Source organism: Vitis vinifera, chromosome 1 (assembly GCF_030704535.1).
Source record: "Vitis vinifera cultivar Pinot Noir 40024 chromosome 1, ASM3070453v1".
Classification (NCBI taxonomy): Eukaryota; Viridiplantae; Streptophyta; class Magnoliopsida; order Vitales; family Vitaceae; genus Vitis; species Vitis vinifera.
Window position 1 is genome coordinate 2,487,338 of NC_081805.1, and position 14,105 is coordinate 2,501,442.

The 14,105-nt window shown below is 38.2% G+C and overlaps 2 protein-coding genes across 2 annotated transcripts; both read left to right on the forward strand.

Moving 5' to 3' along the window:
- Positions 1-86: 86 nt before the first annotated feature.
- Positions 87-5,998, forward strand: LOC100259365 (uncharacterized). Its single transcript, XM_003631141.4, has 11 exons — positions 87-511; positions 811-897; positions 1,081-1,257; positions 2,690-2,775; positions 3,449-3,537; positions 3,652-3,755; positions 3,848-3,950; positions 4,070-4,145; positions 4,279-4,393; positions 4,611-5,142; positions 5,650-5,998. Exons 1-11 carry the CDS (start codon positions 253-255, stop codon positions 5,750-5,752), a joined length of 1,731 nt encoding a protein of 576 aa, XP_003631189.2. The 5' UTR covers positions 87-252; the 3' UTR covers positions 5,753-5,998.
- A 1,638-nt stretch (positions 5,999-7,636) lies between these two features.
- On the forward strand, positions 7,637-13,077 carry LOC100259307 (protein CHUP1, chloroplastic). The gene is made up of 9 exons (XM_002281118.5): positions 7,637-8,301; positions 8,425-8,516; positions 8,618-9,385; positions 9,816-11,189; positions 11,294-11,425; positions 11,558-11,739; positions 12,027-12,138; positions 12,457-12,600; positions 12,798-13,077. The coding sequence occupies exons 1-9, from the start codon at positions 8,193-8,195 to the stop codon at positions 12,894-12,896; spliced, it is 3,012 nt and encodes a 1,003-aa protein (XP_002281154.2). The 5' UTR covers positions 7,637-8,192; the 3' UTR covers positions 12,897-13,077.
- Positions 13,078-14,105: the final 1,028 nt, after the last annotated feature.

Below are 14,105 nucleotides of genomic sequence, written 5' to 3' on the forward strand. Positions count from 1 at the left end.
TGATATTTAAGTAAAAAAAATAAACAATGAAAAATGAAAAGGGTTATTCACAATTTGATACGATCCCATCCTTTTAACCGAATAATCCGAAGGGAAACCACCAGTAATTTCATTTCCGTGTTTCTTTTATTTGCAAAGCATACCGACGTACTGATTTGCAGTCTTGTCGCACCATACTCTTCTCACAAACCCTAACCCTAGGTCCCTAACCTAATTTTTCAGTACTACTTTGCATTGAAAAATCCGAAGAAAATGTGTTCTTCCTCTGCATCTCCCTCGTCTCTTTTCCTCTCCACCGGCACTCCTATTCTACGAAGTCGTATCGTTCCAATCTTCAGTTCTTCTAGCCCATTTATCAATTCTCACAGATTCAGAAACCCTAGGTTATGTATCTCCTCATCAGTCTCCGAGACAAGCTTCGAGGTCACGTGGGTGTCTCCTGAACGCAATGCAAGCGACGACTATGGTGGCTGGGCGGTTGTCGAGTCTCCATGTCGTAAGAAGAAGAAAGGTTCCCCTCAATTTCGGTTTTCTAAACCCTCATTCTCCTTTTGTTAATCAGAAAACAGTAGGAAAATCAAAATCTTGGATCTTAGCTATTTAATTAATTGGCTGTCCAGAAAATGGCATCTCTTATCAAAAGTATAACTATTTGGGCTAGTTTTAATAGTATTACTCTATGAATTTTTCCCATTTCCTCGGCAACAAATAGGAGGGTGATCTAATTTGCATGTAATTTCTTTTCTTGATTAGTTTGATGGGGTCGAGATTTTTTGCGAATTAGGGATTTATGAACTTTTTCTTGTGCAGGGTCAAGTGCACTTTTTTGTGTGGTTACTGGGACTTCGATTGCCATTCTACTCTCCGCCATTGCTTACTTCTCATTATCAAGAAAAGGCTAGTATACTCTCTTATTTTGATGATAAGCTGGTTTGTGTGATTGGGTATTGTTTCTCTATAAAATGCTTAATATTGGTTGGCAAACCCCAAAAGGCTCTTGGATCTGATTTTATTTCGGGTATCAATTCCTTTCGGATATTGTTGGAATTGGGATTTAATCATTGTGTATTGGTTTCACAGGTTTTAGGCTTCAGTTTAATAAACCGATGCATTCTATCCATGAAATCTTTGTGCGAACTAAAACTGAAGCTGGTCAAAGCAACACTGTGTACTCCAATGCATCTGATGTGGACACCAACATTGTTGAGGCCGGCACAGAGAGTGCATCTAATGAAATTGATGAAGATGTGGCATCAGGTAGTTTGAAAGCAAATGATTGTTGGATGTTATTGTCTGGTTTATGCATTGGCCATTTTAAACTGTTAGGATTTGCAATTGAAGCTGTTAGCATTGCATGGAATTTAAAATCTGTTCATGCAGAAATATAATTAGGAGAATTTAGTAATTTGAGCACATTAGTTGGTGCTTTAGCTAGGAAATATGAGCATAGTCACCGTGAGAAGAGTAGAAATAAGGTCATCAGTTAAATCCCAAAATGCCTTATCTTAAAGGTTCATGAAGGACGATTTAAATTATACAAAATGCCATGAAGACCTTGATGGGCTCATACAAATGAGTTGTGGGACTCAATCAGCTGATTTATTTTCTGTGTGATGTTCAACTTTGTAAAGCAATCTACTCACTCTGTTCATTTTTTATAAAAATGCAATTCATTCCAAGGCTACAATGTATGTATTTTGGTAACTTATGAAGTTCTATAATCTGGAAACCGATTTGCTTGTATGCTACGCCAATGCTTTGGAATTTAAATTATGAGTAAAGGGATGAAATTGATATACAAAATGAAGTACCAGATAAATTTGTATGCCCAATCTGAATATATATATGTTGTGGCTAGAGTAATTTTGGCTGTCTGGCTATTGATAACCCTGGGAATTCTGACATTAATGAGATACATGAGAAATGGGAATAGATTAGGTATTCACATGCATCTTCTCCTTAAGAAAATTCTCAAAGGTATGCTCCTCTTTCTAGTGAGGCTTGTGAAATATCAAATTGATTAAATATTGGTAGCTCTTAAATCCATAAACTTGCATATCTTTCTATTAAAAATTGAAATAAACCTCCCAAGTTAAAGCACTATATGGATGGGATGGCTCTTAGTCATTCATCAACTTGATTATTGACAAGTATAGGGGTTACATCTTATATGACAGTAGGATTTGTGTAGGTGAAACCCTGCAAAGGGTAATAAAGGGTGTAAGAATAAGTTCCTGCCAGGTATAATCTGATCGTGTTTGCATGCGTGTTTTTGTGTTTAACCAGCTTGATTACTGAAAAGTACCTAGGTACATTTTATATAGCAGTAGGCTCTGTTAAATGTGGACTTCCAAGGAGTTATAGAGAGGTGTAAGAATAAATTCATACCAGGAATAGTTTGATCACGTGTGTGCATGTGTTGAACCAGCTTGATTACTGAAAAGTATCTAGGTACATTTTATATTGCAGTAGGCTCTGTTAAATGTGGACTTCCAAGGAGTTATCAAGAGGTGTAAGAATAAATTCATACCAGGAATAATTTGATCATGCGAGTAGTGTGTGTGAGAGCTTATGGTTCACATATTCACCATATTTTTCTTGATTTACATTTCCACAAGAAAATTATAGCTAAATATCATAGAAATGCCCTAATTTCTTTTGTACATTTTGTTTCCCTCATCTTGTTCAGCATCCAAAAAGGTTAAGCATGTTCTGATCCCAGTTGCTGCAGATTCCACTCAACAAGAAGCTCTATTGGTTCTGAAGAAACTGAAGGTTTGTTTCTAGAAGCATGTTTAATATGCAAGAGATTAGAAATTCTGACCAACATTTAGTCAATTATCCACTAAACTATGTTATGGCTGTGATTTAAGATGTTGCATGATGGTCTTTTGTTTTCATTTATCAATAATTGCTATACTGTCAAATTTCAAAGATCGATTTTAGAATTCTGAAGAGTGATTATTTTGAATGCCTTGGTTGTGCACTGTTGGTTTTGAATCACTCTCACGATTCTTATCATCTTAAAGAGTGTGATCTTCAATTGCAGCTGGTCCTAGTGGTGGTATGAAATGTGGCCTTATTATTTGTCATGATCTGATGTTTCTGGAAGAGCACCTTTAGAACACCCCATATTCTCCAACATCACACACACACACACACACATGCACACACCCAACATTAATGTCTTTTTAATTGGGCGTTAGGTGCATAATGACATCAATAGATTGCATTATCATGATATCATCTTAGTGTTGAATTGGCCAATATTTGTTAAAATAGATATGCTTTGATTTTTTTTTTCTTTTTTTGGAAATGTAGTACTGAAGGCCCCACATTTTCCAAGCTTTTGTGTAAATAGTTTAGCCTTGGAATTTTATACTGATATTTATGAAATTTTAGGTCCAGTTCTGAGCATGAATTTGTCAATTGTAATTAAGGTGTACAGATAATTGAGGATGATGTCAGTGCAGATGAATTATGCACTAAGAGGGAGTATGCAAGATGGTTGGTCCGAGCAAATTTGTTACTAGAAAGGTAGTGTTGATCTATATCAGGACTTTGAAACATTTTCTAAATATGCATACGCTGTACTGTGAAATTGTAAATGCTTAAGCTTGATCACTCAGCAATTTATTATCTGGCTTGTAGGGACCCAAGACACAGGATATTTTCCTCCAGTTTACCTTCTGGGTCCATAATTTCTGCATTTGATGATGTGAATGCTGAAGACAGAGATTATGGGTCTATTCAAGGTTAGGCTTGATCTTAATGCTCACCTGATTTTCTTTGTGCATTTGAAAGGTAGATGGAAGTTTGAATCTTTGCTCTTGAATATGCAATTTAGCCCTAGCAGAGGCTGGCATTATACCTAGCAAGCTATCAGGGAACTCCAACTCTGCTCTTGACAGTTCGAAAGTCCAGGGAGAGGTCTATTTTTCCCCTGATAGGTAGTTGTTGTATACCACATTTTTTTTTTATCCTTTCCCTCCTTCAAAATCCCTTCGCTCTTTTCTTTTTGTTCCTGAGTATGTCCTTTCCATCCTGTGGGTTATATCTGGTATTGCAGATTTATATCCAGACAAGATCTGATAAACTGGAAGGCTCAATTAGAATATAAATTCATGCCAGGAATTAAAGAGAAGGTACTAGCATTTCTAATAAATTTTCTATTTTATAGGATTTTCTGGGATTGATTTTGCATATTGATAAAACTTGAAACTGATGCACTTTACTAGTCTTTTATAGATTTTAAAACCTGACTTGTTTACAGTCCAGATATCCAGAACAAAAGTGGATTTTATGGACATGAAGGAGATCAGTTCAGATGCATCACCAGAGTTTTTTATAGACATGCTGGCTGGTGACAGGAGTATAGTCAGAAAAGTTTTTGGTAGGCTTTTTTCACCTTCCCTTTCAAGCATGCACTCACAGATTTCATGTCCCTAAAAAGGAACCAAAAATTTCTTCATCAGATGGAAGATGTCTCTGTTGATTCTTTGCCTGCCATCTGCATTATATGAAACATTCAACTGAACTTAACTTGGAAGAATAAGATTTTCACTTCAAATGATGATAACCCCTTCCTGTTCAATATCTACATTTTACAGGACAGAGCAAGCGGTTTCAACCAAATAAACCTTCAACAAAAGCACAATCAGCAGTTGCACTGACAAGTGGTAGGATGACAGAAGTAATTCATACAGAATTGTTGAGACTAGAGGCTGAGAAACTCTCAAGGGAAGCTGAAGCTGAAGAAATTAGGTCTCAGTTGCTCAACCGAGGAGACATACAAAGCTTTTGGAGTGAGAAGATTAAAGATGAGAAAATCCGTGGTTTTGAGGTGGAGAAGGACTATCTTGCTGCAGTTAGTGATTTGGAAGAGGAGAGGATTGTTCATGTGAATTGTCTCACTGAGAATTTGAAGGAGAAGGCAGCTATGGAATGCCAGAGTCAGCTTCTTTTCAGGCTCAAAGATGAAGTCGATGAGATGTCAGAGCGGCTTGCATGTGAGAGGACGGGTTATATGGCTGAGCAGCGCAATTTGCAGGACATGCTCAATGAATTACAGAACAAACAGGAAGGAGTGCTTGATGTGAAATCTATACTGGAAGCTGAGAAAGAAGCTCTTCGAATTCTCAGGTAAAATCAAAGTTGTATCTTTCTTCCCTTCCCTTTTCTAATACTTGTTTGTGACCTAGGGAACTTGGCCAACATAACAAATATGATCATTAATGCTACAATAAAACCTGTTACTCGTAGCTAATATTCTGAAAATTAGGATTTCAGTCTTAGATGATGTTTGTGACCACCATGTGTGTTCATGCCTACTGGTGTATCTACACCAGGTGGTTTTTGTTCTGATTAAAATTGAACATTCTCTGATAGTGTTTACCCAAATTTATGGGTTTACTTTGAATGGTAAGAGCATTGTCAGTGCAGACCCCTTTTCCTGAATTGTTTTGATCTGATGATGTGTATATATATATATATATATATTTCTTTCCAGAATGGATTAGAAAGTAATTTCTGCTGATGCCATATTTTTACTTCTGGAAATTGTTGTTAGCTAGGATGAGTCCATAATAATTTTGTTTATAATTTTGGGCTTGATATGTGTAAGTTCTCTAACGGAGGCAATGGATGCAGATCTTGGGTTGAGGATGAAGCACGAAAAAACCAAGCTCGTGCCAAGGTTCTTGAGGAGGTAGGACGGCGGTGGAAATGGGACAGTGATGCCCAAATGTCATAAACCCCTGAAGGCAGAGTTTTTTCAATGAATTGTTCAAAGAAAGGCTAATCTGGAATCTTGATTTGATTGTTTGAGGACCAAGAATTCATGTGAAACTCAGGCTAGCTAAATGGAAATGTGGCACCTCATCTTGTAGTTAGCAGCTTTCCGTGCTGAGATCATATGTTGTCACATGTGGAATGAAATAATCATATAATCAAACCAAGATGAATGGATCTCAATGTTTTGAGGCGCTTCCTTTTTTCACTCTTGTTAAGGTCAATTGCATGGAAGGGAGTTTTTTTTTTCCTGTAAAGAGGTTGTAGAAATGTTGTTCGCTCCTCATGATCATGTTGTTAGAAATAAGTTGTCTGGATGGAGAATCGTCCAACTCATTTTAATTTTGCGGAAAATGCTATAATTCAGATTTTCTCTAATCAATATTTATAGAGATTACCGAGAAATTGGTGCTGGGCAGCATAAGTTAGTTAATGATATTGGGTGCAACCGCCAAGAGTTGCTGATGTAAATCCGGCTAGATTCTCAGGACAGCGGGGAAATTACAAATGGAATCCCTTTTGACAGCTTGAAATATGGAAGTGAGAACACCCATTGCAATCTTATTTGAGTTACCTACCGTGTTTAGATTAAGTGTGGGTCAATGTACTTCGCTATTGTGAAAAGAAGAAAAAGGAATCGGGGTCATGGCCGATCCGCAACAGCTTGAAGATCTCCTAGTTGATGTGCCGTGGCCCATGGCTGGACTAGTATTGCAATGGACACAACCCTGGCGGTGATGGGATTGCCTGTTATACTGTTAGCCTATTTTAGGAAGTGGAGGTTGGTGGTTATGAGGCGAGAATGGAATGGAAATGAAGGGCTCTATCCTTCTATTGATGGGACTAGCATGTGGGGGTAATCTAAGGTGTGCAATTAAATCTGATTACGCAGATACGAAGAAAATTTGCCTCGAGTTATGAAACACTCATTTTCATTACTCATAAGAATGGAATGGAGAGGGAAAATCAATTCTACTCCCATTTATTAGTATGCTTGGATTTTTTTTTTATAGAATTAGAATAGAAATAAAAATTTAATTATTGCAAAAATTAAATTTCATTCTCATCAAAATTTTGATGATTGTTTAGGTCAAGGAACAACCCTATATTTCTAGATAGTACTAATCAAATCCCATGAACCACTAGTTTTTGGATAGCACTTTCGCTGCTCTTGACCCAGTGGAGGAGTGTACATCATTCTGACCTGGAAAATGATTTTTATTTTGTTTTTAGATTTTGATATGTTTATTTGTATTTTTGGAACTGTGACAAAGTTCACAGCAGAAGATTCCTTGGTGAGGTATTGATTTGTGCCACTCAAATCATTGATCAATTGATAGAAACAAAGGGGTCCATTTGTTGGCCTTACAAACATTTCAGCTACGAAGCCTCCTCATCTCATCCTGATTATTGTCCAAAAAGCTCCAGAAGGAGATTTCACCAAATAAATTCAAAAGAATAATTCTCAGAAGCCGAAAAAGGCTGAAAACATATATGGTCTGGGAGACAAATCTATACATAAAAGTGGGTTTTTTACTTATGCTTTTGCTTGGCTGCTGCTTCCATTTGCACCAGTGAGGAAAAAGGTTGGGAATTAAAGGACAGCCCCACCTTTTCTCATCTACTTTTCTTTTTCTTATTTGTGTGGCAAGCCAACTCAAAACAAGAACAACTCTCAAAGTGGTCCTGTGTGGGGTCTACTGCCAAAAAACACTGACTTGCTTCAGTCAATGGTTAGGATTTGTTCATAGTTGAGGCTTATGTTAAATGACAATATACCCTAGTTTTGAAATCAATCAAATTCAATAGGATAGAAACATGCCGTTAGCTGGAAGATAGCCGCCAGAAACATTTATTGTATGGTGTAACTTGCCTCTTAGCAACGCTTCTCAAATTTACAGTTGGTGGTGCCTTTTTCAGTCTCTTTATCTGCTTATTTGACTGTATATTCCCATGAAGGAAAAAACACCCATCTGTGAATTCCTAATCCTTCTGGCAAAAAAACTGGCCACTAGTTATTGGTGGTCTCTGTAGCTCTTAGCATGAGAGAGTTGTGCTGGAATTCTCTTTGTCATATACTTTTGGTGTACAAAAGCAAGTCTCTTTGTGAGGGCTCTACAAGACCTGATAAGATGATAATGCTGATGTTGTGGGGGATGCTCGCAGTTGGATATGAGGCTACTGAATCTGCATGATTACAATTACTCTTTAACTTAGGCTTTGTTGGGATTGAGCTAGCATTGTTATATTGAGTTATGGAGGCCCAGCACGGCGTATTAGTGGCTGGATGGTTTGAGTTATCAGTTATGGGGGTTGGGAGAAATGGGTTGTGGGGTGTTTTGGAATTGGGTTGTCCTGGTAGATAAGTGGAAGCCTGAGAATTTCCTATTGACATTACCTACATGATAGTAAGGTTAGGCTTCTTGGTTGCAGCTTCAATTGCAGCCTATGGAGTTCAGCAGTTCAACATCAAAAACTCAAGGTCGCGTGCCTCTCTAGGCAAGCCTTCAGGTACTTAATTCTATGAGTTCTTTGTTCTTATAGATTGTTCAATCTTTTGATGCTGATACTAATTTTATTTAAAGAACCTCCTGTAAGAATTGTGTCAATGGTTAATTGGTTATTGGTACTCAGAAAATGGTGAAGCAAGCTCTGAAGAGGGCCAGAATAAAGAGGAACGTAAAGAGCAGCTCACATGTTCTGATGATTACCTCAAAGAGGTGGATGTAAGTATTTCTTGACCTCATACATCTAGTTCATGAATATATACAACTATTGTTTTTTAGATATTTATTTAGATAATTAATAAGGTGCTTTATATGTTTAGGGGGAGGAGGAAGAGGAGAAAGAAGAGGTTAAATTAATTAGTAGTGAAATAAACTGGGATCTGAGTATTCCACCTGATATCGAAGATGAAGAAATTTTACCTGAATTTGAAGACCTTTTGTCTGGGGAGATTGATATTCCATTACCTAGTGACAAGTTTGACACAGAAACCGCTGCCAAGGTGGAGAAAGACAGAGTTTATGAAACTGAGATGGCAAACAATGCAAATGAACTGGAGCGGCTGCGCAACCTAGTGAAGGAATTGGAAGAGAGGGAAGTGAAGCTTGAAGGTGAATTGCTCGAGTACTATGGTCTGAAGGAGCAGGAGACGGACATTGCTGAGTTACAAAGGCAACTTAAGATCAAGACTGTTGAAATTGACATGCTGAATATCACCATTAGTTCTTTGCAGGCTGAGAGGAAGAAGCTTCAAGATGAGGTTGCACTGGGTGTTTCTGCAAGGAAGGAGCTTGAAGTGGCAAGGAATAAAATCAAGGAATTGCAGAGGCAGATTCAGGTTGAAGCTAACCAGACAAAAGGCCATTTGTTGTTGCTTAAACAACAAGTTTCTGGTCTTCAGACAAAGGAGCAGGAAGCTATCAAGAAAGATGCTGAGATTGAGAAGAAGCTTAAAGCTGCAAAGGAGTTAGAGGTAGAAGTTGTGGAGCTTAAGAGGAGGAACAAAGAACTTCAGCATGAAAAAAGAGAGCTACTAGTTAAGCTGGATGGTGCTGAAGCTAGAGTAGCAGCCCTCTCAAATATGACAGAGGTCAGACTCTTATAGTTCAATTGTGCTCATTTTTATCTTCCATTAATGTTTCTCTTCCTCTTCTATTTTTGTTGGGAAACTTTTTAAGTTGGCATCTCACTCTGTGTGTATCATTTGATGCACGAATGAGTTTTTAGGTGTTCAATGTTCTGCTAATGGGAAACTCACCTTTGATCGAGTTTTTTAAGCATATACTTAGAAGCCATGTTGAGAGCAGAAAATAATGGCCAGATGATTTGGTTTAAGAAACTCAGTGGATGGTTCCTCTGATACTGAAATTAAATAGAAAGAATCACTTGACCTTGTTTAGTTCTGTTAAGTGGAGTGGAGATTGACACCATTAAGCCAGTATATAACTGACAATACCTAAATTCTTGAGCATGTGATAATTTAATTCATTTTTGCCATACTTTGCTTCATGTATCTTCAGAGTGAAATGGTCGCCAAGGCAAGAGAAGATGTGAATAATTTAAGACATGCAAATGAAGACCTTTTAAAGCAAGTGGAAGGGCTCCAGATGAACAGATTCAGTGAGGTTGAAGAGCTAGTGTACCTTCGTTGGGTCAATGCTTGCCTAAGGTATGAACTTCGGAATTACCAGACACCTGGAGGAAAGATATCAGCGCGTGATCTTAGCAAGAGCTTGAGCCCCAGATCGCAAGAGAGGGCTAAACAGCTGATGTTAGAATACGCAGGATCAGAACGTGGGCAAGGGGACACAGATCTTGAAAGCAACTTTTCCCATCCATCCTCTCCTGGAAGTGAGGATTTCGACAATGCTTCCATAGATAGTTCAACTAGTAGATATAGTAGTCTAAGTAAGAAACCTAGCTTAATTCAAAAGCTGAAGAAATGGGGCAAAAGTAGAGATGATTCTAGTGTTCTTTCATCACCAGCTAGATCCTTTGGGGGAGGCTCCCCAGGCAGAACTAGCATAAGCCTACGTCCAAGGGGTCCATTAGAAGCCTTAATGCTAAGAAATGCAGGTGATGGTGTGGCCATCACTACATTTGGTAAGATTGATCAGGAAGCTCCTGAATCTCCTGAAACTCCAAATCTGTCACACATTAGAACAAGGGTTTCTTCTAGTGACTCACTGAATAATGTTGCAGCATCATTCCAATTGATGTCAAAATCAGTGGAAGGAGTTTTAGATGAAAAGTATCCTGCATATAAAGACCGTCATAAACTGGCCTTAGAGAGGGAGAAACAAATTAAGGAAAAAGCTGAGAAAGCAAGAGCAGAGAGGTTTGGTGACAGTTCAGATTTGAAGTATGAGTCTAGGGCCAAAGCAGAGAGAGACAAATCTGTCACTTTGCCTCCAAAACTAGCAAAGATAAAGGAAAAACCCCTTGTTTCTGCTGATTCAAGTGATCAATCCATTGACAGCAAGATGGAGGATTCTCAAGTGGCGAGCAAGATGAAACTTGCTCACATTGAAAAGAGGGCTCCTAGAGTGCCACGCCCACCTCCTAAACCTTCAGGAGGGGCTCCTGCAGGTCCAGGTGCTAATCCTTCGAGTGGAGTACCACCTCCTCCACCTCCTCCTCCAGGTGCCCCGCCACCCCCACCCCCACCTGGTGGACCGCCTCGTCCACCGCCCCCACCAGGAAGCCTCCCAAGAGGGGCAGGAAGTGGAGATAAAGTTCATCGGGCTCCTGAACTAGTTGAATTCTATCAGACACTGATGAAACGTGAGGCGAAGAAGGACACACCATCTTTGGTCTCTTCAACATCTAATGCAGCAGATGCCAGGAGCAACATGATTGGTGAAATTGCAAACAAATCATCATTCCTTTTAGCTGTACGTTAAATTTTCCCATACATCCATTTATCTTCTCAGGCAGGTTGTTTGGGTGTTCATTTCTCAAATTTAACAAATATTGAAACTGGATGGACTGGAACCAGGTGAAAGCTGATGTGGAAACTCAAGGTGATTTTGTCCAGTCATTGGCAACTGAAGTTCGAGCTGCTTCCTTTACCAAAATAGAAGATCTGGTGGCCTTTGTGAACTGGTTAGATGAAGAGCTCTCCTTCTTGGTATGCCTTTAAAACTTCATCTGTTAAACTGGCTATTCTTTTCTTTTATAGCTGCTAAACATGATTCTATGTCATGGTATTCCTAATTTGATCATTTATTCCAACCCTTTTCATCAATTTTTTTCCCATCAGGTTGATGAACGGGCCGTTCTCAAGCACTTTGATTGGCCTGAAGGGAAAGCAGATGCATTAAGAGAAGCAGCCTTTGAATATCAAGACTTGATGAAATTGGAGAAGCGAGTCTCTACTTTTGAAGATGATCCCAAACTGTCATGTGAAGCTGCTCTAAAGAAAATGTACTCATTGCTCGAAAAGTATGTGATTTCTTCTCTTGCATGTTCATCAGTTTAAAACATAGAACATTATGGCTACATGGTGGCGAAAAGGACTTCAGCAACTCAATAACAAAATGCTGCATGACTAAAGAAAAGAACCATTCTCTTTTATATGCAACAATCTATTTAGCATTCCATAATCTTCTTTAAGGATTATACAGTTGCCTTGGAAACCTTCATAGTTATAAAGACTTTCAAAAATCATCCATTTTCTTCAGTACCTTGACCTGTTGCTGATTTGTTAATTTTGAGTTTTGTTTTTCCAGAGTGGAACAGAGTGTTTATGCACTCCTACGTACGCGGGACATGGCCATTTCAAGATATAGGGAGTTTGGAATTCCTGTTGACTGGCTTCTAGATTCTGGAGTTGTTGGCAAGGTATGCAACATTAGAACAAACAAAAATTCATGGTCTTGGAGATGTTTGGAGCTCTGAACGTTATATATCCCTTAAGTTTTGGAACTTCATTTTCATATGATAAGCAAGTTATCACAGTTACTAGGGGCTAGTCTCTGAATTCATGCCTTGTCATGGCAAAGGATAAGCAAATTTATAAGCTCCCAACTGTATTATGAAATGAACCCACAACTGCAATCATCCATGTGATTAAACAAAACTCTTTCTTCTTTGTATGAATATGTGGAATCCTATCAACCAATGTTATCAAACGGTAAAATAATATTTTCCATCTTGCAGATTAAACTTTCGTCTGTACAACTGGCAAGAAAGTATATGAAGCGTGTATCATCAGAGCTTGATGCACTGAGTGGACCAGAGAAGGAACCAAACCGAGAGTTTTTGATTCTGCAAGGCGTGCGTTTTGCTTTCCGTGTTCATCAGGTATGTTTCGTTTCTGCATCTGTTTCTGTTAATTTATACTTCACATGTTCTACGGTTTACAGAACAAATGATAGAAGTATTTTATTTTCCCTCAAATTGGGAAGAACAAAACGTAAAATTTGTAGCAATGTGAATAACAAGAAGTTGAAAATTGTGACAAGTATGGAAACAACATTCTGAATTGGACTTGTTCCCAGTTCGCGGGAGGCTTTGATGCGGAGAGCATGAAGGTTTTTGAAGAACTGAGGAGCCGTGTGAAAACACAAACAGGCGAAGACAACAAGCTAGAAACATGAGGTTTTTCTCTCTTTCTATTTTTTTTTTCCCTTCACTTATGTATATCCAAGTTTATGTTTAACATTTCATCTTTCATATTGATCTCCATGTTGGGATATTGAAAGACATGGTTTATATGTTGTACAAACATCAGTTATGATTAAATGAAAAGAAAAAAGTATAAAGTCTTTATAGGGTAAAGTTCTTAAGGTTCATAGTTACACCAATGGTGAATAGAAATCTTGAAATCGTAATGAAAGCACAATGTTATGCTAAAGAATCAAATTATTCTAGCTTGAGTTATTGCCTGCGGAATATTCAAGACAATATATGCATCAAGAATATGTGGGATTTCTAGGGAAAGCAAGGAGTTTGTGGGTTTTGTTGTTTTCTGTAATAACTTTTGAAGGGTGGTGGAGTGGTTCATTCTCTTACAGCCTCCCTTGTTTCAACCATTTTCCTACTATGCTTTCAGATGAAAGATGCTAACAGCTTATCCTTGTTTGATTGCATAAACTGGCTGGGGACTCCTCAGTGTTCTGGGGCCTGGTGTGTGTGTTTTCCCACTCTGTCCCTTTATAGTCGTGTATATGGGTTGCCCCCCTTTTTTGTTAAGGCTCGTCTAATAAATTTTCTTTGCCAATAGAAGAAAATATGTTTGCATCAAGAACAAAGAAAGAGACTTCTGTCCAGCCTTGGGAGAAAGAGAAACTGGAAGTTCCAGTTTGTTTGGGTGCAGAGGCACAGGTTCTTAGATTTGGGGAACAAAACCCTTCAGTGCTGAGCAAATAAAACGCTACATGATTATATTTAAGGTTCCATCTGCCAAGTTAAATTGGGATGCCTTTTTTTTTTTTTTTTCAGTGCATCTAGCTGGAGGAACAGGGTTCAAAAGTAGAGGTCTAATGGTTTCTCCCTTTAGGCTAGGTTTGGATTATTAATTTTGGATTAAAAAAAAAGAAACAGGGATGAAAAGAACAAATAATAAGGAATGACTGAAAATCTATGTAGTTTAGAATTATCAGTGTAGTGAAGAAAAAAGAACAATGGATGAAAATTTATCAAATTCAAACTTATAAATTGCATTCCTCCCATTTAAAGCCAAAAGATTGTAAGCAACTTTGACCCCTCTCACATTGTGTGGTCAAAAGTATTCTACCAGTAACAATCTTCTTTTGGAATCCCTCCAGCTTTACCCTTCTTTGACCTCTCATTACCTTTCCTTCCTC

Coding starts and splice junctions, on each gene's coding strand:
- LOC100259307 (XM_002281118.5), top strand. CDS start 8,193: ATGATAGTAAGGTTAGGCTTCTTGGTTGCAGCTTCAATTGCAGCCTAT. Junction 8,302..8,424: donor CTCTCTAGGCAAGCCTTCAG/GTACTTAATTCT, acceptor ATTGGTACTCAG/AAAATGGTGAAGCAAGCTCT. Junction 12,139..12,456: donor ATTCTGGAGTTGTTGGCAAG/GTATGCAACATT, acceptor TCCATCTTGCAG/ATTAAACTTTCGTCTGTACA.
- LOC100259365 (XM_003631141.4), top strand. CDS start 253: ATGTGTTCTTCCTCTGCATCTCCCTCGTCTCTTTTCCTCTCCACCGGC. Junction 4,394..4,610: donor TATAGTCAGAAAAGTTTTTG/GTAGGCTTTTTT, acceptor TACATTTTACAG/GACAGAGCAAGCGGTTTCAA. Junction 5,143..5,649: donor GAAGCTCTTCGAATTCTCAG/GTAAAATCAAAG, acceptor CAATGGATGCAG/ATCTTGGGTTGAGGATGAAG.